The sequence below is a fragment of the Saimiri boliviensis genome, chromosome X (assembly GCF_048565385.1).
Source record: "Saimiri boliviensis isolate mSaiBol1 chromosome X, mSaiBol1.pri, whole genome shotgun sequence".
Classification (NCBI taxonomy): Eukaryota; Metazoa; Chordata; class Mammalia; order Primates; family Cebidae; genus Saimiri; species Saimiri boliviensis.
Window position 1 is genome coordinate 16,497,794 of NC_133470.1, and position 21,426 is coordinate 16,519,219.

The following is a 21,426-nucleotide window of genomic DNA, read 5'->3' on the forward strand; positions in this document are numbered from 1 at the left end:
ATGTATGTGGAAAAAAATTATGTGTGTGGTATGATCTCAATCAGTTTAAAATGCATGGCAAAAGGACTGAAAGTAAATATTTTTTAAAAAGTTAACAATGATTGCCCCAGGATGATTATCAGTGCTTTTTAGCTTTTTACTTTTAGTTTTTCTACAAACTAGTTATTACTTTTATAATCAGAAAAAATAGTTTTTTTGTTTTGTTTTGTTTTGAGATGGATTTCGCTCTGTCACCCAGGCTAGAGTGCTGCGGCGTTATCTTGGCTCACTGCAACCTTTGCTTCCCGGGTTCAAGTGATTCTTCTGCCTCAGCCTCCCTAGTGGCTGGGATTACAGGCACCTGCCACCATGCCCAGCTAATTTTTGTATTTATATCGAGACAGGGTTTCACTATGTTGGCCAGGCTGTTCTTAAACTCCTGACCTCAGGTGATCTGCCCACCTTGGCCTCCCAACAAAGTGCTGGAATTACAGGCGTGAACCATCGCATCCAGCCAGAAAAAATAATGCTTTAAGAAAATAACATACACTGAGGTAGCGAAAAATGATGTTCTACTCCCCTACATTATTGATGTCTTTCCATAAGGTCTGATTTGGTTTGAAACACCTCTCTACTAGAAATCATACGCAGCTTTCATTCGCATGTCATTTTATTTCCTTTTCCAAGTCATAAGAATGTTAAGAACATCAGACGTAAAATGAGTCATGACAGTAATTCAAAAGACACCACCCATATAGAATATTCCCTGCCGTTTATCATCACCTTTTACTTATAGTTTTTACAGTTAATATCTTCAGTGACTAAGTAGATGATGTAATTTCCAATTCATGCTGTTCCAAGTAAAGTATTGAGACATTGTATCAAATGTTTTTAAACTCAAAAACATATTTCCTGCTCTTTTCATTAAACCCATGAATTCCTTATTCATACATCTATCTGTAAGGGACTGAAAAAAAGAGTTAACTTCACTTTGTAACTGTTTTTTCTTATATACTCAAGGATAATGCTTATAGATTCCTCATTTCCCAGTATCTGAAGAAGTACTGATTTAAAGGGTGTGATCTATTTGCATAGGATCCACGGCTTAACTGTTCAGTTTTCTAGTAGTTCTCCAGTTCTTCACAAGTAAAAATTCTTTTGAAACACAAATCAAAGTAATTACAGTTTCTCAAATGGGAGAAAAAACAAGTGTGATGAAAACCAGGCTCCCCAAATTTTGAGGTTGAATTTTTTTCTCTGCTACTCTTAGAACTATTTACTTAAGTATATCATAATTTAAAAATTATATGGATTTCACAGATACTTTCATTTCTTAGCTATTTGACAAACATCTCCACTTAACATAAACATACTTTGATTTTGCTGACTTAGAAAACCAAGACTGACCCTTTTTTTTTTTTTAATGGGATTTCAGTTTGAGGTGGGGACAGAGTCATTCAATGCAATTAAGATTAACCCTTTTGTAGAGTAATTTCTAGTCTGGTGAAGCAAAAGGTCAGTATAGTCTGTACTTGGCTGTCATTCAGATTCATTCTTCCTTTCATTCATTTTAACTTCAGTTTAATAGCAAGTCTTGGGAGGAACAGGAGTCTTAAGATTCTAAGTTCTCTTTTAAGGTGCCTGAACTTTAGGCAAATTAAATCCTCATTATCTGAATAAATGGTAAGTCTTTCATTATTCATTTTGCATGTTCTCATCTTCCTGTACTAAAATATTTCCCCACTATTTTCTGCTTTCCCTGTAATACACACAAAAGCACCAAACCACACAAAATGCAGAAGAAAACCCTCATTTTAAAAACAAAACAAAACATGAAATCACCTATTTTAATCACATGCTTCTTAAATGGTGCTTTTTGGTTATTATTTTTTAAGAGGGTTATTTTGGGTTTTGTTTTGTTTTGTTTTGTTTTTAGAAAGAGTAGAGAAGACAATGTGCACAGTAAAATATCCCAATTGATATGTTTTTCTGGTCTTGAGAAATTCCTTGTCCTTTTCTATTACAATGGAGAATGTTCATTTCAATGTTCTCCACTTATGAGTTCCGGGGAGCAGCAATTCTTCTTTGTGCCTTCCACAAAGACCTGCTATAGGCTCCACACAGAGAAAACACAATACGGATTCATGGAACATGGTGACAAAGGAGGACAAAGACCAGGAACGGTACTGTTGGAACTGACAACACATTCGCTAATCTTGAGATATTACGTTTGATCTAATTCAGGCATACAGGTTTCAGTTGGTTATCTACCCAAATTTATAGAGACTTTAAGTAAAAGATTTCCACATATTCACCCCCATGGGACAACGAAGTTTATCGACCCTCAGTATTGGCTACTTCTCCATTATTTCAAACCTGATCACCATGCTTCAAGTTTAATGGGGCTCCCTGCTGGGTACAGTGGCTCATGCCTGTAATTCTAGCATTTTGGGAAGCCAAGGCAAAAGGATCACTTGCGCCAGGAGTTTCAGACCAGCCTGGACAACGTGGCAAAAACTCATCTCTACAAAAAAATTAAGAATTAGCTGGGAATGGTGGTGTGCACCTGTAGTCCCAGCTACACAGGAGGCTGAGGCAGAAGGACTGCTTAAGCCTGGGAAGTCAAGGCTGCAATGAGCCATGATCATATCACTCTAGCCTGGGAAACAGAACAAGACCCTATCTCAATCAATCAATCAATGGGGCTCCTCTTTCTCAGTCACCAGAGATACCAGAAAACAGTCAACTGTCAAACCCTACATAATATATTTCCTCATGGACTCCATTTACTTGTCTCTCTCTGCTGCAATGACCACTGTTTCTCTACCACTCCTGATTTCTAATTTCTTAACCATCTTCACTGCCTTATGTCATCATCCCCTAGGATACCCTTACTTTTTTCTAGCCACTCAATTTCATGCCAAGATGATCAACTCACAATCTTCAAATGATACAGAGATGGACTAGAGAAAAGTCAGAGTTGGGCTATGCACAAACATACTGCTGCTCTATGGCCTCATAGAACCAATTTTATTACTTGGAAACAGTGATCGCTCCCTCACCCAGCTGTATGTCTTTCAGCTTCTCATTAATTTTCTCAAGACTCCTTTCATCTCTTATCCAGACCAGTTTTCTCCTCTCCTGTCAAATGACCTATGAGTGAAGGTCACAGAAACCTAGAGTTGTTTGAACTCTTGAGTACTGCATACAAAAATTATATCAAAATGTCAGAGATCCTATAACCCTTCACTGGGAAGTTCAGCAAGGTTGTCCATGAATTATGGTCTGCTCACCTCTACTGCAAATTGATACCGTGACAGGTATTGCTCAGGCAGATTATTTCCATGTGTGGGCATAAAGTTGCCAGCTTCACAATGTTTCAACCTCTTCTGAATTGAAAAAACAACAGTACTGTATGTCTACTTTCTCTGCTTCTAACAGTGCCTGAATGTAAGGGGAGTAACAGGGTTTGAAGCAAAAGAAATTAAATATGCAATTAGACATGTAAAATATACAAGGCATCTTGCTCTTCCAATGCAGGAACTAGGCAATGCTAAGCACTGCATCAAGAGGACAGTTTTGGACCACTCTAGGATCTAAAAATACCGACACTTTTTACATCATTACTCCATTTGTTACCAACTTTGTGAATAATCTAGAAAAGGTACCTAAGAAGTTCCAGAAAAGCTGCTTCTAGTAGAGAAAAAATGAGAACTCAACTAAGAATTCAAAATACAAAGAACAGACTGAGCAGATGCTACCAAAACAAATGGAGCAAAACATATTAAAGTCACTGGTGGGTGAAAATTCTTGGCAAGTGAAAGAAAAAAAAGAAAATGAGGCCGTAAATCCATCTTCAGCATTTCTACCTTCCTCATTTTAAATAAACAAAACAGAAATACAACTTTTAAGTGTATTTAGAAGAACTTTCTGCCTTCACTTTACCAAACCATGCCTATTTAATTCCTAAGAGTTCAAGGATAACTTTAATTGAGGTGACACTTCTGAATCACAGGGCATTCCTAAAATGGCTTGAGAATGGCCTTTCAATAAAGAAGTGTCCTTTAGAGGCAATTCCAGCACACTTTTATTTTGTGAATCGTTCATTTTATAGACCAGGTTTAGAGAGAAAAATATCTATTAGAGGTGTAAGTATAGCTTATTGTGATGTTTCCATTTGTTTCTACAGCATTTATGGCTATACATTTATTTGGGATCTAGCCTCCAACATTAAGAGCCTGAGCTGGAAATAAGGCTGTCATCCTATAGCTTTTAAATAGCCTCCAATGCCACAGAAAAGTACAAACAGGCTGCTGATTGACTGACCTCTGTGACCTAAATTCTTTAAATATAAGAAAAGACATACCACCATGCAGTCAAAGTAAGCTAGACAGATTCTTTTAAAGTTGCCAATTTTTATATAGCATTAAACTCACTCCATCCCACTGAAACCCAGTTGGCTAGAATATCATTTTACAACTAGTGAGAATATCAGAGAGAAAAAGACAGCTATGTACAAAAACATGATAATTTTAATGGCCACTAAAATTTTTAAAACCTTGGATTTCAGGAATCAAATTTATCTGCATGCTTCAAGATATAAATATTATGAAAACAATTATTAATACAAGTAAGGAACAAAAGAGGGTCACAACTAAATACTTAGACTTTAGTACACGCCACTAAAGGCTACCAACTGAATTATTATTATTTTTGAGAAGGAGTCTCACTCTGTCACCAGGCTGGTGTGCAGTGCGCAATCTCAGCTCACTGCAACCTCTGCTCCCTGGGATCAAGCTATTCTCCTCAGCCTCCCAAGTAGCTGGGGCTACAGGCACACACCACCATGCCCAGCTTTTTTTTTCTTTTTTTAGTGGAGATGAGGTTTCACTGAGTTGGCCAGGATGGTCTCGATCTCTTGACCTCCTGATCCACCTGCCTTGGTCTCCCAAAGTTCTGGGATTACAGACGTGAGCCACCTCGCCCAGCCCAATTGAATTATTAAATAAATAAACAATTCAGCAAATAATTTGTAAAGGACGGACTTTCATTTTCTACCCCTAAAGAATTCCAGAGTAGAAGGTGAAGAGAACCAAAAAAATCGATCAGAAAACTAGGGTTATCCACTATGTAAGATGAATCAGATAACATCACTTAGAATTACTAACAACAGTTGTACAAAAGAGGAATTCACCTTTTTCAAAAGAATGGTTTTAAATCTACTCTCCAATAAACCTTTGACTATAGATTCAGGTAAGTGGATGAGGTGACATGAAAAGCAGCAGTCCTGGTCACCATTAAACCTCTGAAACCAAGTAACTACCTGGGTACTCCACCCTTTTTTTTCTTTGGGGCTGTGGGAACAGTGGGGCTGTATTCCTCCTTCAAGCAATTTGTAGTCTTTTGAGATTACATGACTGATCAGCTAGTTAATGGTGATTCTAAGACTGTTTCCCAACTCATCATTCCAAGATGATAATAATAACTTCCTTCATCCTTAGTGACAGGCAACATGAACACCAACTCTAACTGCAATGAGATGCCACTTCATACTCATTAGGATGGCTACAAGCAAAAACAAAACAAAACAAAACAAAGAAACAGAAAATAACAAGTGTTGGTGAGGACATGGAGAAGTTGGAACTCTTGTGCATTGCTGGTGGGAATGTAAAATAATGCAGCCACTGTAGAAAATAGTAGGGCAATTACCCAAAAAATTAAAATTGGAGTTTCCATATGATCCAGCCATTCTACTTCTAGAGATACATCTAAAAAAATTGAAAGCAAGGACTCAAACAAGTACTGGCATGCCAATGTACATTGTAGCATTATTCACAATAGCCAGAAGATAAAAAAAGCTGAAATGTCCAACAACAGATGAACTGATAAAGAAAATGGATTATATCCATAGAATAAAATAATACCTCAATCTTAAAAAGGAAAGAAATTCTGATATGTGCCAAAACATGGAAGAACTTTGAAGACATCATGCTAAGTGAACTAAGTCAGTCATAAAAGGACAAATGTCCCATGATTCCACATATGTGAAGTACCTAGTCAAATTCATAGAGACAGAAAGTAGAATGGTGGCTGCCAGGGGTCAGGTGTAGAAGGCATGGGAGATTATTGTTTAATGGGTATGGAGTTTCATTTTTGCAAGATGAAAAAGTTCTGGAGATGGATAGTGATGATGGTTGCACAAATAAGTGAATGTACTTAATATCACTGAACTACACACTTGAAAATGGTTAAGGTGGCTAGGTACAGTGGCTCATGCCTTTAACCCCAACACTTTGGGAGGGTGAGGTGAGAGAATCCTTTGAGGCCAGGAGTTCAAAACCAGTCTGGGGGCAACATAGTAAGTCCCTGTCTCTACAAAAGAAAAAAAAAATTCAGCCAGGCATGGTGGCTCATGCCTGTACTCCCAGCTACTTGGGAGGCTGAAGCAGGAGGACCACTTGAGCCCAGGAGGTCAAGGCTACAGTGAGCTATAATCACACCACTGCATTCCAGCCTGGGTGACAGAGTGACACTCTGTCTCAAAAAACAAAACAAACCATAAAATGGCAAAGGTGATACATTTTATGATGTTATATTTTACAACAATAAAAAACCAATTCTACACATCTGGAAGAGTGTATATAACTTTTACGTGATTTCCACCAGGAAGTAAAGTTAAGTGTGTAGGATTCAGAAAGTAGATCTTTTTTTTTTTCTGAGATGGAGTCCAGTTGTGCGATCTCAGCTCACTGCAACCTACACCTCCTGGGTTCAAGCAATTCTACTGCCTCAGCCTCCTGAGTAGCTAGCATTACAGGTGTGTGCCATCACAGCCAGCTAATTTTTGTATTTTTAGTAGAGACGGGGTTTTACCATGTTGGTCAGGCTGGTCTTGAACTCCTGACCTCATGATCCACCCGCCTCAGCCTCCCAAAGGGCTGGGATTACAGGCTTGAGCTACTGCGCCCGGTCCTTAAATCGATCTTTAACCTAGAAACTCCTCTTTTAAAAATTCAGCTTAAGAAAATAATCAGAAACAAAACAACACTGCATATACAAGAATGCTGTTTATAATGTTAAAAATGGGGGAGCAACTTAAATAGTTATCCTTGGGAGATTGTTTCAACAAATGGTGCTGCATCTCTACAGTGGATGGAGATCCTACGGATATCATGAGGCTACCTGACAGAAAAAGGGGTCTCATAGTGTGTTACATTTTTAAAAACAGGCAACATTTGATATGACTTCATTATTTAATGAAGAGTAATGTGTGTACTGCATGCATATTCAGGCTCAAAAAAAAAGGTCTGGAAGGGGCCAGGAGTGGCGGCTCAAGCATGTAATCCCAGCACTTTGGGAGGCTGAGGTGGGTGGATCATCTGAACTTAAGAGTTCGAGACTAGCTTGGCTAACATGGTGAAGTCCCATTTCTACTAAAAATACAAAAATTAGCCGGGGCGGGGGGGGGGTGGTAGGCAACTGCAGTCCCAGCTACTCAGGAGGCTGAGGCAGGAGAATCGCTGGAACCTGGGAGGCAGACGTTGCAGTGAGCCAAGATCGCGACACTGCACTCCAGCCTGGGCAACAGGGTGAGACTCTGTCTCAAAAAAAAAAAAAAAAAAGTCTAGAAGGATACATATAAAATGTTAACTATGGTTGTTCCTGAATGATAGGATTTAGGGTGATTTCTTTTTTTTTTTAGACAGGGTCTTGCTCTGTTGCCCAGGCTGGAGTGCAGTGATGTGATCTCAGCTCACTGCAGCCTCAACCTCCCAGGCTCAGGCGATCCTCCCACCTCAGCCTCCCGAGTAACTGGGAGTACAGGTGTGCGTGCCACCACACACAGTTAATTTTTATATTTTTCACAGAGATGGGGTTTTGCCATGTTGCCCAGGCTAGTCTCAAACTCCTGACCTCAAGTGATCCACTTGCCTCAGCCTCCTAAAGTGCTGGGATTACAAGCATGAGCCACTGCATCCAGCTGAGGGTGATTTCTATTTATTTCTTTGTATTCTTCAACTTTGAATTATTATTATTAATGCAAAGAGCTTTTGTAATGGGAGAAGTAATAGAGCTATTTCCATTTTGAGACACAAACAAGCAAAGGGTTAAGGGAACATTCATCAGTGTAACAAGTAGCTCAGACTCACAGAGCCAAGGCAGAACCTGTCAGGCCCCCCAGGGGCTTCTTTTCCTCTCCCATCTCCAAGCCCTAGCTGCTGAGACTTTTCCATATTTTTCACATCTTACAATCATTCATGCTTTCATTCATTTCCCCAAGGAAGAGTCACCATCTTAATTTTGCATATAAATACCTCATTCAGATTTCTACTGATCAGAACTCAGAACAAAGACATCGAGCAATAAGATCAGCAAACATAAGATATCTTTCCCTATGAAAATTCTCTCAAGTCATTGTTGATGAATATATTTTCATTCTAGCCAACCCCTAACTGCACTCTCCTCATATATCTGCATCCGTCCTTCTTTGTAGGCAAGCAACAGATGCCATTTTAAAAAAACCTTTCAAGAAGTTCCCCTACTCTTAAAATATGTTAAAACAATGTGTTTCCTTTTCGCCACGCTATTTTTTTTTTTTTTGTAATTCTGAAGATAGTATAAGTTAAAGCCAACAGAAAAAGACATAAAGGGACATATTTTATAGACCTCATCAATTCCCCTCTTAAAAATTTCTTTTCGATGAGAGACAGGGATATAGAAGACATATGACACACTGTAAGCCTTACTTATCCTGTGGTTTAGGGAATTTTGTGTTTGGAAAATGACAGACTTCTGCTTTTAGGTAGACAAATACGAACAACTCACAGAAGAAAACAAGACCACTACTAACAAACTTTTAGAAAATCAAAATAATTTAGTGTCTTTATTTTTCTCTATACATGAGTACATACCTATAAATACCCAGCACTACAAAACTAGCCAAATATCTTTACCTGTATCATAAAAAAGCAGTTCAATAGCACCCAGAAGTCACCACTCACAGCTTCTCCACTCACAAGGAAAACTGGAAAAGTCCATGCCCCTGAAGAGTGAAATGCCCCACAGCTGGCTTGCTCTGCATGGACATACCCTTCTCTGCTAAGCTAACCTGAAAAGCAAGTTGGATTTGTTTACTCAACAAACATCTGTAATTGCTAAACATCTCTGTGACACGATGTAACAGTTAGTGCTTGTGCAAATTGCCCATCTAAATTTCTCTCTGCACTATGAGCACATGAAAACCCAAGACACAGAGAGATTGGAAACATCTGTGAAAATTAATGGCCAAATTGACCAAAGTGGGAGGGATTAAAACAGCTAAATAGCTCCAGAGTAACATTCAGCTTTAGCAAATAATCTGTATACTCAGTAGGTTCCCCCTTAGCTTATCCATAGCTCCCCTCTGTGGGATCCCAGCTGGCACACACAGTGTTTCAGCCCACTAATGCAAACCCATTACCAGTCTTGACACAAAATCTTATATACAGTTAAGATACAAGTTAAGGGGATTTATTACAAGTCTAAAAGCAAGAAATAAGAGGAAGAGAAAGAGAAAGAAAAAGAGAGAAAGAGAGAGAGACAGAGAGAGAGAAAGAAAGAAATACCTCTTCTCCCATCATGCAGCCAGCCTCCTCTCTTCAGTTTGAAAAGGTCCCAGAACACCCCTGGAATCCTCCCACTTCCTTCCAACAGCACGGAGCCTGAGGACCCAGCCTAACCCTGAGTCATACTTGGGACCAAATGAGGAATGGGGAGAACAAAGCTCGCATTTGTTTATGGTTCAGGAAGCCAGCACCGATTCATGGCTTGGGTGGCTTCGAAAGAAGTCCTCCTTCCTCTTCTGTGTTGCTGCTGAAATTTAGGCTCCCTCCTGGGGCCCCCAGGTGTGACCACTCCAACAAGAAACACACCGAGGGAGTGTTTATTTGACAAGACCTAGTGACCACTTCTGTCTAAAAATGCCAGAGAAGAAATAAAAAGCCCACTATCTTTCAACAGATCATATGGCTAGAGAGTGAGAGATATCTAGAATATAGTCTGTATATGACATATTAATCATGAACATGCCTATATTTTAAAGAAATACAATTAGATGCACTACGCAAGAATTACTCATAAACACACACACACACACACACACACACACGAAGGAAAAATAGCCGTGGCTTTATGTAAATACTTCCCCTAGGAAAAATACAGCAAGATTGCTGTGGTGTCATCAGGAGTATCCTAACAGGTTGGAATGAAATATTTAAATCACAATCTTTTTCTTTCCTCCCAAAGAGACACCATTTTAATCACCACTTCAATGAATCTAGAGCCCAGTGGTTAAGAGTTCAAAACTCTGGAGCCAGAGTATTTGAGATCAAAATCCCAGTTGAGCTACTTCCCATCTTTGTGATCCTGAACAACTTATTAAATCTTAGTTCATCTCAGTTTCCTTATCTATAAAATGGGGATAATGGTACCAACGTATAGCGCTGTCTGGAAGATTAAATAATATATGTAAATTACTTACAGAAGTGCTTGGCACATAGTAAAATTCATATTAGCCACAATTACAAGTTCAGGACAATTTCACGAATCAGGATGCCAAGTAAACAGTATCCTCATCTTACCACATTTCTCATATACTTAGACTTTGATGACCTGTTTCAATTAATTATGGTTAATATTTAAATTTTTAATTAAACTAATTTAAAAACCATTTGCTTACTATTTAGTAACTGCCTGCACTGTATCCAACTCTGTAAGGGGCTTTAAATAAGATGCTGTCCCAGTCCTCAAGAAATTTACAATCTCCTTGAGTAAATAAGACATAAATCTGTTCACTTATCACACATGCACACAAACATAGGTGATGTCGCTAGGTGGCAAATGACAAATATAATACAAGTGCTACAGAATTAACATTTGGAATTCAGAGGACAAAAAAAAAATCTTATCAAAATCCAACTAGGATGGAGAGAATAAACCTCCTGTGTAGAAGGATTCTAAATTATTTCTTTAGATATTCCTCCCTCAAGGAGGTAGAGTGAAACTCCCCACTCTAAGTGGGAGGAGCACAGAGTATCCTTTTTCCAGAGTCAAGTATGGAAAGAGGGAAAAAACCAGAATGTTCTAGTGGAGAAACCTAACACCTAAGTCAGCCAAGGTGACTAAGGTTAAGGTTAACATCTATAGTGATAAATAGAGACTTAATATGATGTAATAAGAACACTTCACCTCTGTGTACTTCCTGCCAAAAACCCACAACTCCAATCCACTCATGAGAAAAACTTCAGACAAATCCCTATTTAAGAACATTCTACAAAACTCAAAATTGTGAAGGTTATCAAAAGTAAAGTCTGGGAAACTGTGAAAGCCTAACAAGACGAGAAAACTAAATGTGGTATTCTGGATGGGATCCTGGAACAGAAAAAAGGCACTGGATAAAAACTAAGGACATTGGAATAAAGCATGGTTATTAGTCAATAATGATAATAGGGGCCAGGTGCAGTGGCTCACACCTGTAATCCCAGCACTTTGGGAGGCCAAGGTGGGTGGATTACTTGAGGTCAGGAGTTTGAGATCAGCCTGGCCAACATGGTGAAACCCCGTCTCTACTAAAAATACAAAAGTTAGCCAGGCGTGGTGGCAGTTGCCTGTAACTCAGGAGGCTGAGACAGGAGAATTGCTTTAATTTGGGAGGCAGAGGTTGCACTGAGCTGAGATCATGCCACTGCACTGCAGCCAGGGCAACAGAGTGAGACTCATCTCAGAAAAAAAAAATGATAATAGGAAATGTACCATGTTAATGCAAGATGTTAACAAGAGAGGAAGCTGGGTGTGACGTATTTGGGAACTCTATTATCTTCACAACTTTTCCATAAATCTAAAACTACTCTAAAATTAGAAGTTGATTAAAAAACTATTAGAAAGATAAATCTACTGAATGTGTATGTATATATAAATAAACATGTATGTGTGATTTATAGTTATACATGTTTATGGCCATGTGTATATGTATGTAAATCTATTTAACAAGGCCTTCTCAATTTAATTTTTAAAAATTGTCTCTATCTTCCTAGCCTATCTATTAATGAAGATAGTAGAATGCTGACTCCTGGCTTTTTCATTCCCAAAATACACAAAAGAATTTTCTTTGAAAGGAAACTTGGCTCTTTTGTCAATGTTGCTGCCAACCCAGGCAACGGCGATCCAGCTTAAAGAGTGTGCATGAGGTGGGCCCATCTGCCCCTTTCCAACAGCTACTAGAAGTTCCTGGTGCCTGGCCAATTAGTCATCAACCATGGAGTCCCAGGACTGGCAAGTCTCCCAGCTACTTCCTCTCCCATCTCCAGTCCACATTCCTCAGCACCTCCTCAGTTATCTCTCTGAAGTATAAATCTGATCACGCTGCTGCACAGCTGAACTCCTTCACCAACTCGCCAGCCCACCCAGAAGAAGGACAGCTTATGAGAGGGCTGGCAGAGCTCTATGGGAAGAAATACCCCCTCCCCTTCAGCTGCCCACCTCCTCCTCCACCACCATGGCTCCTGCACCCCAGCCCAACCCACCTCTTCCTTCAACATACTTATGCTATCTCTCCTTGTCCACACTCACACTGCTAGCACCACGCATTCCCAACATCTTTTAACACCTTGCTCAAATATCACTTCCCTTAAAAAGAGATCCAGGATACCCCATCCCTTCCTTCTCAACCTGGAGGAAAGTTAGTAGTTTCTTCCTTTCTATTCCCATTGATGCTTTGGATATGCCTCTGCTACTCTTTCCCCTTAAATTATAATGACTTTTATACATACCCCCTTCTCTCCAATGTAGGGACAATCCAAAGCATTAAATGAGAAGCCTGTATATGACAGCTGATTCAAGGTGTGACTTGGGGCAGGAAGTGTTAATTCCATTCCAACGAACCACATCAGACCTACTTCACCCCAAATAAATAACCCGTCAGGTAAAAAAATAACTGCACTTACTATGCAAATACATCTAGACATGCCATTTAGCCAATTCCTTTCCCAATGGATTGCCACCCCTTAGTTCATTTACATATAAATCCCAGAGCTATCACTGCTGATCCGTAAAAGGCATTCAATAAAGCTTCACACTACTGATCCATAAAAGGCATTCAATAAGGCTTCAGTGAATCAATGAGTGAGTGGGTGAATTAATAAACAAGTGGAAGAGTGAATCTTAGCTAGACCACAAGCAGATCCCAAACAGAATTGGATTAGCAAAAAACATTATCTTCATTCATCCCATCCACAAATATTTACTGAGGGCCAACTATTGTTTAACAACTATTTTCGGGGCTGCCGCGGATAAAGGCACACTCCGTAACATCTTTCTGGCCAGGCCCAGACATGTCCGTCCTTGTAAGATAAAAGCTTCCATGGGAGCCTTCCTTCCTAAATCAAGTCTCGTGGTGGAACATCTGACCCATTCAAGAGGAAGGATAAAAGCTCTACATAGGAACACGACGTGAATGGAAGAAACTTGTCATCATGCAGATAGTATGGCACTCTCAACAGACGCTAAAAACAGCTCTCATCTCAAAGAACCCAGTGCTTGTGTCACAGTATGAGAAATTAGATGCTGGGGAGCAGCGTTTAATGAATGAAGCCTTCCAGCCAGCCAGTGATCTCTTTGGACCCAATACCTTGCATTCTCAATCAGATTGGATCGCCTCCCACCCTGAGATCCCCCAAGACTTTGAACAGTTCTTCAGTGATCCTTATAGAAAGATACCCTCTCCAGACACAGTATTTATATACAGTCCATTGGATCTCTAGGAAACACCAGGATTATCAGTGAAGAATATATTAAATGGCTGCAGGGCTGTTGTAAAGCATATTTCTATGGCTTGAGAGTAAAACTCCTAGAACCAGTTCCTGTTTCTGCAACAAAATGTTCCTTTAGAGTCAATGAGAACACACAAAACCTGCAAATTCATGCAGGGAACATCCTGAAGTTCTGGAAAAAGAAGAAACCTCAAGATGCCTTCTGCATTGTGGGAATAACAATGATTGATCTTTACCCAAGAGAATCCTGGAATTTTGTCTTCGGACAGGCCTCTTTGACAGATGGTGTGGGGATATTCAGCTTTGCCAGGTATGGCAGCAATTTTATAGCTTACGCTATGAAGGCAAAGTGAAGAAGCTCAAGAAAACATCTTCAAGTGACTATTCAATTTTTGACAACTATTATATTCCAGAAATAACTAGTGTTTTACTGCTTTGATCCTGTAAGACTTTAACCCATGAGATTGGACACATATTTGGACTGTGACACTGCCAGTGGCTTGCATACCTAATGCAAGGCTCCAATCACTTGGAAGAAGTTGACGGGCGCCCTCTAAACCTTTGCCCTATCTGTTTGCGCAAGTTGCAGTGTGCTATTGGCTTCAGCATTGTAGAAAGATACAAAGCACTGGTGTAGTGGATAGATGATGAATCTGCTGGCACACCTGGAGCAACTCCAAAACACAGTCGTGAGGATAATGGGAATTTACCAAAACCCATGGAAGCCTTTAAGGAATGGAAGGAGTGGACAATAAAATGCCTGGCTGCTCTCCAAAAATAAGGACCTTTAAATAGGAGTGACTGAAATAAATAACTAATTGTATGTAATGCTTTCATTTGGGTGGAATACTTCATTGGAATAAACTACTGATCTTGTGCTGTGTCAGAGTAAAAAAACAAAACAAAACAAAACAAAACAAAACAAAACAAAACAAAACTATTTTCATGAATTGTAAATATAATGGTGACTAACACACACAAGGTCCCAAATTATGGCACTTACTTTCTAGTGGCTGACATCTAAGACTTGGTGATGTGAAACAAACAGCTAACACGGATATAGCAAAATTCAATTCTACTTCTTGGAGTTTGAAATTATCCATAACAAAAAATTAAAGAGGCCAGGCACAGTGGCTTATGCCTATAATCCAAGCATTTTGGGAGGCCAAGGCAGGTGGATCACCTGAGGTCAGGAGTTTAAGACCAGCCTGGCCAACATGGTGAAACCTGGTATCTACTAAAAATATAAAAATTAGCTGAGTATGGTTGCACACACCTATAATCCCAGCTATTTGGGAGGCTGAAGCAGGAGAATCACTTGAACCCGGGAGGCAGAGGTTGCAGTGAGCCACTGCACTCCAGCCTGGGTGACAGAGCAAGACCCAACCTCAAAAAAAAAAAAAATTCAAGAAATAGCCTTAGAAAATGTACTGTCATTTATAAGTACTCTTTCTACTCTAATAGCAATAAAAACAAGAATAATCATCAAGTGATTATTATGTGCCAGGCACTTCTCTAACCATTACATATTACTTAATCCTTACAACAACTCTTTGTGATAGAGTCTCTTGTTACTCTAATTTTACAGATGAAGAATCAAAAACACTAAGTGGTTAAAAGTAGCTTGTCCCGGGAAGAGGCAGAGCTGAGATGTGAACCTGGGCTACCTGTCCTCCATGTCCACTATACTTTTTTTTTTTAGATGGAGTCTCACTCTGTTGCCCATGCTGGAGTGCAGTGGTGTGATCTCGGCTCACTGCAACCTCTGCCTGCCAGGTTCAAGCAATTCTCCTGCCTCAGCCTCCTGAGTAGCTGGGACTACAGGCTTGTGCCACCACGTCCAGATTTCTAGTATTTTTAGTAAAGACGGGGTTTCACCTCATTAGCCAGGATGGTCTCAATCTCCCGTCTTTGTGATCTGCCTGCCTTGGCCTCCCAAAGTGCTGGGATTATAGGTGTGAGCCACCACGCCAAGCCAACCACTATACTCTTAAAAACACAATTTAAAAACCTTCTGGGACTATGATTCTTGGTGACAGTCTGGCTGCAACTAAAATATTTCTTAGAAAATACACTAGGCTGAGCCGGGCGCGGTGGCTCAAGCCTGTAATCCCAGCACTTTGGGAGGCTGAGGCGGGTGGATCACGAGGTCAAGAGATCGAGACCATCCTGGTCAACATGGTGAAACCCCGTCTCTACTAAAAATACAAAAAAATTAGCTGGGCATGGTGGCGTGTACCTGTAATCCCAGCTACTCAGGAGGCTGAGGCAGGAGAATTGCCTGAACCCAGGAGGCGGAGGTTGCGGTGAGCCGAGATCGCGCCATTGCACTCCAGCCTGGGTAACAAGAGCGAAACTCCGTCTCAAAAAAAAAAAAAAAAAAAAAAAAAAAAAAAAAAAAAAAAAAAAAAAAAAGAAAATACACTAGGCTGAATGTTTTAGAAAGTTCATATCAAACATGCATAAAACAGAAAGCAGCACCCAACATGGCAAAGAATAATCCTGTAATACTGGTTACTGGTTCACTGTTTCTGTTTCCCTTTCCCTACTAACTCCCCTCCTCCTTCCTTACTTTTACCAGATCAGAAAACAAAACAGAGACACTCTGGAGAGAGAGAAGCCAAAAAGTCTGAAAATCTCAAACACTTCATTCAACCCAAGCAACCAGTGGGCATCTTAACACCATCTGCTCATTTAAAACCACAGGTTTTCCAACAATTCAAGAGACACAATCTTATTTTTCCACCAAAATAAGGGACAGTCAATACTCTAGGTCTCAGATAATCACAACAAGGTTTTGATTCTTGTGTTTAATTAGTCAAAGAGTATATCTCGCCGGGCGTGGTGGCTCAAGCCTGTAATCCCAGCACTTTGGGAGGCCGAGGCGGGTGGATCACGAGGTCAAGAGATCGAGACCATCCTGGTCAACAAGGTGAAACCCTGTCTCTACCAAAAATACAAAAAATCAGCTGGGCATGGTGGCGTGTGCCTGTAATCCCAGCTACTCAGGAGGCTGAGACAGGAGAATTGCCTGAACCCGGGAGGTGGAGGCTGCAGTGAGCCGAGATCGCGCCATTGCACTCCAGCCTGGGTAACAAGAGCGAAACTCCGTCTCAAAAAAAAATAAATAAATAAAGAGTATATCTCATTAGCTTCTGGAGGTCTCCAGAGCTTATTTCTAGTGTTCAAAGGATTAGGACATAGATCTCTCATTTTTAAGGAACTAAGATTATCACTTTATTGTCACGTTTTAATTTTATATGAGTATACAGCTTAATAAGTTTTTATTAGAATGGATAAAAAGACCACCTGGGTGGGGGCTGGGTGGGAGGTGGGGATGATTAATGGGTACAAAAACGCCAGAAAGAATGAATAAGACCTACTGTTTGGTAGCACAACTGGGTTACTATAGTCAACAATAACTTAATTGTACAATTTAAAATAGCTTAAATGGTATAATTTTATTGTTTATAACTCAAAGGAAAAATGCTTGAGGGGATGGATACACTATTCTCCATGAAGTGCTTATTTCCCAGTGCATGCCTGTATCAAAATATTTCATGTACCCCATAAATACACATACCTATTATTTACCAGCAAAAATTAGAACCAAAAAAAGACTACTTGAGATATGCATGAAAATATTTAAAATCTCTTACTATAATATGGCTAATTTAAAACTTGATTAGTGACTCTCATTTATATACAATTTTAATTCTAATTATCTGTCACAAGTAAAAGCTACAATGTTGATACCATAAAGGCATTAATTTGGGTGACTATAATTCTATAAATGAGATTCAAGATGACAAGAGTTGAAAAAGAGACCGTCACAAACACAATGTCTTCTAGAAAGTGTAGATAAAATTCAAGAGAGAGATGTCAGAAGTCACTAATAGAAATCAGCTAAGATAGAAAGACTATGGGAAAGAAGATTTCTCTATAGGGAATCCAGTAAACAACCAACCTGGTAAACCATGAAGTTTAGACACTTCTTTCCAGCAAGGCAAAAACGACTGGTTTTTCCAATAATTAAATGGGCTAAGACTGGTAGTGCCTAAAGGGCTAGGGCATGGAATGTGCTGGCACCAAAAAGCAGCATTATTCAATATAAAGCCATGTCAGGTTAGGCCCTGAGACTCACTCGAGTATCTGTAACTTACCTATCCATGTGTAATAACTGACACTCCTTTCCCTAAGTGATTGGTCAGAAGTGATCATCTAAGTGACTCATAAAAAGGGAAGGAGTTTAGAAAAAGAGTAGGGCCAGGCTGGGTCACCAGAAAATAGCCTGATAAGGAAACTCCCTCTCAGGTCCACAAATGGGATACAGAGGTACCAGCTGTATTCATGAGACTACAATCCTGTCTGGGCTGCCTTCTTCCTCAGAGTCTTCCAATACAATCTCTAGGCTGATGACTCTGAAACCTACATTTACAGTTCTCTCCCAATCACCAGACTTACTTATCCATCTGCCTGCTGGATGCCTCTACTTGATACAGGCCCACAAGAACTTCCAAATCCAGTTAGTCTAACCCATGTCCTTCTTCCCCAAGTATCTTCTTCCTCCAGTGTTTTCTAATCAGGAAACAGTACTACCACCCACTCAGCGGCTTAAGCCAGTTGCCAAAGGCACCATCTTTAAGTCCTCCCTCTCCTTTATCCCCCACAAACTGCCAAACTTGATTTTATCTTCAAAATATTTCCCCAAGCCATCCATTTCTCCCCACAGTTCAAACTGTTTGAACATCCCTTACCTTGATGCTTCCGTCTATGAAAAGAAATCCAAATGGACACTCTCTGGACACAACTGGAAACTCCTGCCATTCTCTGCCCCTTTATGCATTCTCCCCTGGGAGAGTGAAATTACTTAATTGTTAGGTGATTTAAGAAAAATAAAATGGGCGTGCTCAGCTTGGCTCTTCTCTTTCCTCCTCTTGGAAGTTAGCTTTCTCTGCTGTTCCTCAAGGGGCAGGTCCTTCTATTTCACACTGGCCTGAATCAGTCCAATGTTCTGAGATTGTGTGGGCAAATCTGTCTAATTCTGGGAATCAGCTGGCAGGCCCATTTGTCTCTCACACTAATCTGTACCTTCCAACTTTGCCTTCATCAGTAACGACATTCCAGTATAACACATATACAGAGAGATCACAAATCATATGTGTTCAGCTTGAGAACATTTCAGAAAATAAAATAAGATCCATACAAATAGAGGAATATACCATGTTCATTAATTGGAAAGGTACCAATTGTCATCAAAAGTATCTATAGATTCAATGCAAGTTCAATCAAAATCCCAGGAGAGTTTTTTGTTTTGTTTTGTTTTGTTTTATGATGGGGGATTGACAAACTGATTCTAAAATTTAAATTAAAATGCAAAGGGCCATGAATAGCTTAGGTAATCTTAAAGAGGAATAAGTATCTAGGCAGCACAGAATGGGTACAAGGGCAAACAGACCAACAGAACAGAGTCCAGAAATAGGCCCATTTATATATAGCCACTTAGGTTATGACTAGGGTGATAGGGCTGTGCAGTGCAGAAAGGATAATCTTTTCAATAAACAGTGCTAGGTCAACTGGACATCTATACTGAAAAAAAAACAGTAAAATTAATACTTTGATTATTCATTCACTCACTCATATAATTAATTAACTGGTTTAGAACCTAGATTTGGAGTGGGGGGCTATTTATCAGGAAAGCCAACATGTTTCTGTTACTACTCTTCTAAATTTTAGTCACCCTGTCTTCTGTAATCCACTCCTCACATTGCAGTTGGAATACTTTCCCTAAACCACCTATCTGATCATGTCACTCTTTTGCTTAAAACGCTTTGATAGTTTCCCATTGCTCTCAAGATCAAGTCCAACTCCTTAACAAGTCTCACAAGATTCTTCATGATCTGGAGCTTGCTTTTTTCACCACCTGCTGCTGGAGCCTCTATACATCATCTGTGGTATCTCTTTCCCTGTTCAAGGCATTTATAGATGTTACTCTCCCCACCTTAGTAACTCTATGCCTATTGGACCCATGGTTTTCAGCCTAAATATCACTTCCTGTAGGAAGCTGGTATACACACACGAACGAAAACATACCTTCCAGCCTCTGTAACAACAAGTGTGTACCACTTCCTGCCATGCCTGAGGGCTTCTACAAAACAACACTGTGTTCTCAGCCTGACTATGGCATTTCCTATACTCTATTATTATTGCTTATTTACTTTTCTGTAGCTTCCCAAGGGCAGTGACCTGTTCTCCTTTACCACTGTATCCTCAGTACTGAGCATACTTAGTGAGCACTCAATACACGCTAGCTGAAATGAGTCATATTTATTTAGAAAGTATTTTCAGGTACTTTTTAAAAAAGTTTTGTGAGGGAGGATAGGTTAAAAAAAAAAAGTATTCCCATTTTACAGATGGGCCAGCCGAGGCTGACTTTGTCAAGGTCAATCAGCTAGGACAATGGTAATATGGTCCTATAATTTTCTAAGGTTTAATTCGGTTCCTCTTTAGCAGTATTTTGATACAGAACATACTTACATCTGAGCTTAGTTTAAATGGGACATGTTTCTCCAAGGTTCTTTTTTTTCTCTTTTTAACCTTTTATCAAGGGAAATTTCCAACAGACACAAAAATAATGTATATACCATCCAGTTTCAACAAATACCAATTCATGATCAGTGTCTCTTCTATGCCCCACTCTTTCATCTTCTGGACTACAGGAACCAAGTCCCAGACGTTAAATCATCTCAGCTGTAAATATTTCAGCTAAATGGTACAAAATCATTTGGAGACATATCCACTTGGTGGTATTTAAAAGATTCATAAATGGAATCCTTCCTTATAGCTTAATAAGAGAAGCAAGAATACCTACATGAACTATCTATCTATTCACAGTTGGTGGAGGGATGTTAAGCAATATCTCTCCTGGTATATAATCTAATCATTAACTCTGGGTAGGGTAATATAGATTAAAATATAAGATAAGCACAAGATTATCTACTGACTCAGAAAAGTAGATCTCAATACTTCACAAACCTTGGCCACATATAGTGGCTCAAACCTGTAATCCCAGCACTTTGGGGGACCAAGGTGGGCAGATTACTTGAGGTCAGGAGTTCAAGACTCCCCTGGTCAACATTGTGAAACCCCATCTCTACTAAAAATACAAAAAATATTAGCTGGCGTTGCTGGTGTGCACCTGTAATCCCAGCTACTTAGGAGACTGAGGCATGAGAATCACTTGAACCTTGGAGGCAGAGGTTGCCATGAGCCAAGATTGTGCCACTGCACTCCAGCCTAGGCAACAGATCAAGACTGTTTCAAAAAACAAAAAAGCTTCACAATCTTGAACGAAGAGTATAATATAATGCTCACAGCTGTTAATAATTGCCAGATTCCCTTCTTCCCTCATCCAAGTTATCAAGCCAGACATTTCAGGTCAACTGTCCCAGCTTGAGCAGGAGACCTGCTTGAGCCTCACCTACCGAATGCTATCACACAAAATACAATTTGTGCTTCTAAAAATCAAAATAACAAGCTCAATTCTCAAAGGAAGCTTTCTTCCTTAAACATAAATCTTGGACACAAAACCATCTCAAAAGTGATGAAAACCAGGTTTTGCATACTAATAAAACCGTATCAT

General features: G+C 39.7%; 1 protein-coding gene and 1 pseudogene across 9 annotated transcripts in view; one reads left to right on the forward strand and one right to left on the reverse strand.

The window, feature by feature from the left end:
* SH3KBP1 (SH3 domain containing kinase binding protein 1) overlaps positions 1–21,426 on the reverse strand; it is a 388,693-nt gene that overhangs the window by 145,327 nt on the left and 221,940 nt on the right. Inside the window, exon 1 of one of the 9 annotated variants that reach the window (XM_010334888.2) lies at positions 9,585–11,111. The exons of the other annotated variants lie outside the window; for them this stretch is intronic. Within the exon in view, the coding sequence (XP_010333190.1) occupies positions 9,585–9,599 (15 nt within the window). The 5' untranslated portion in view covers positions 9,600–11,111. Of the gene's footprint in view, positions 1–9,584; positions 11,112–21,426 lie in introns of those variants that run through there. 9 annotated transcript variants of the gene reach the window in all.
* On the forward strand, positions 13,315–14,576 carry LOC101050510 (archaemetzincin-2-like; annotated as a pseudogene).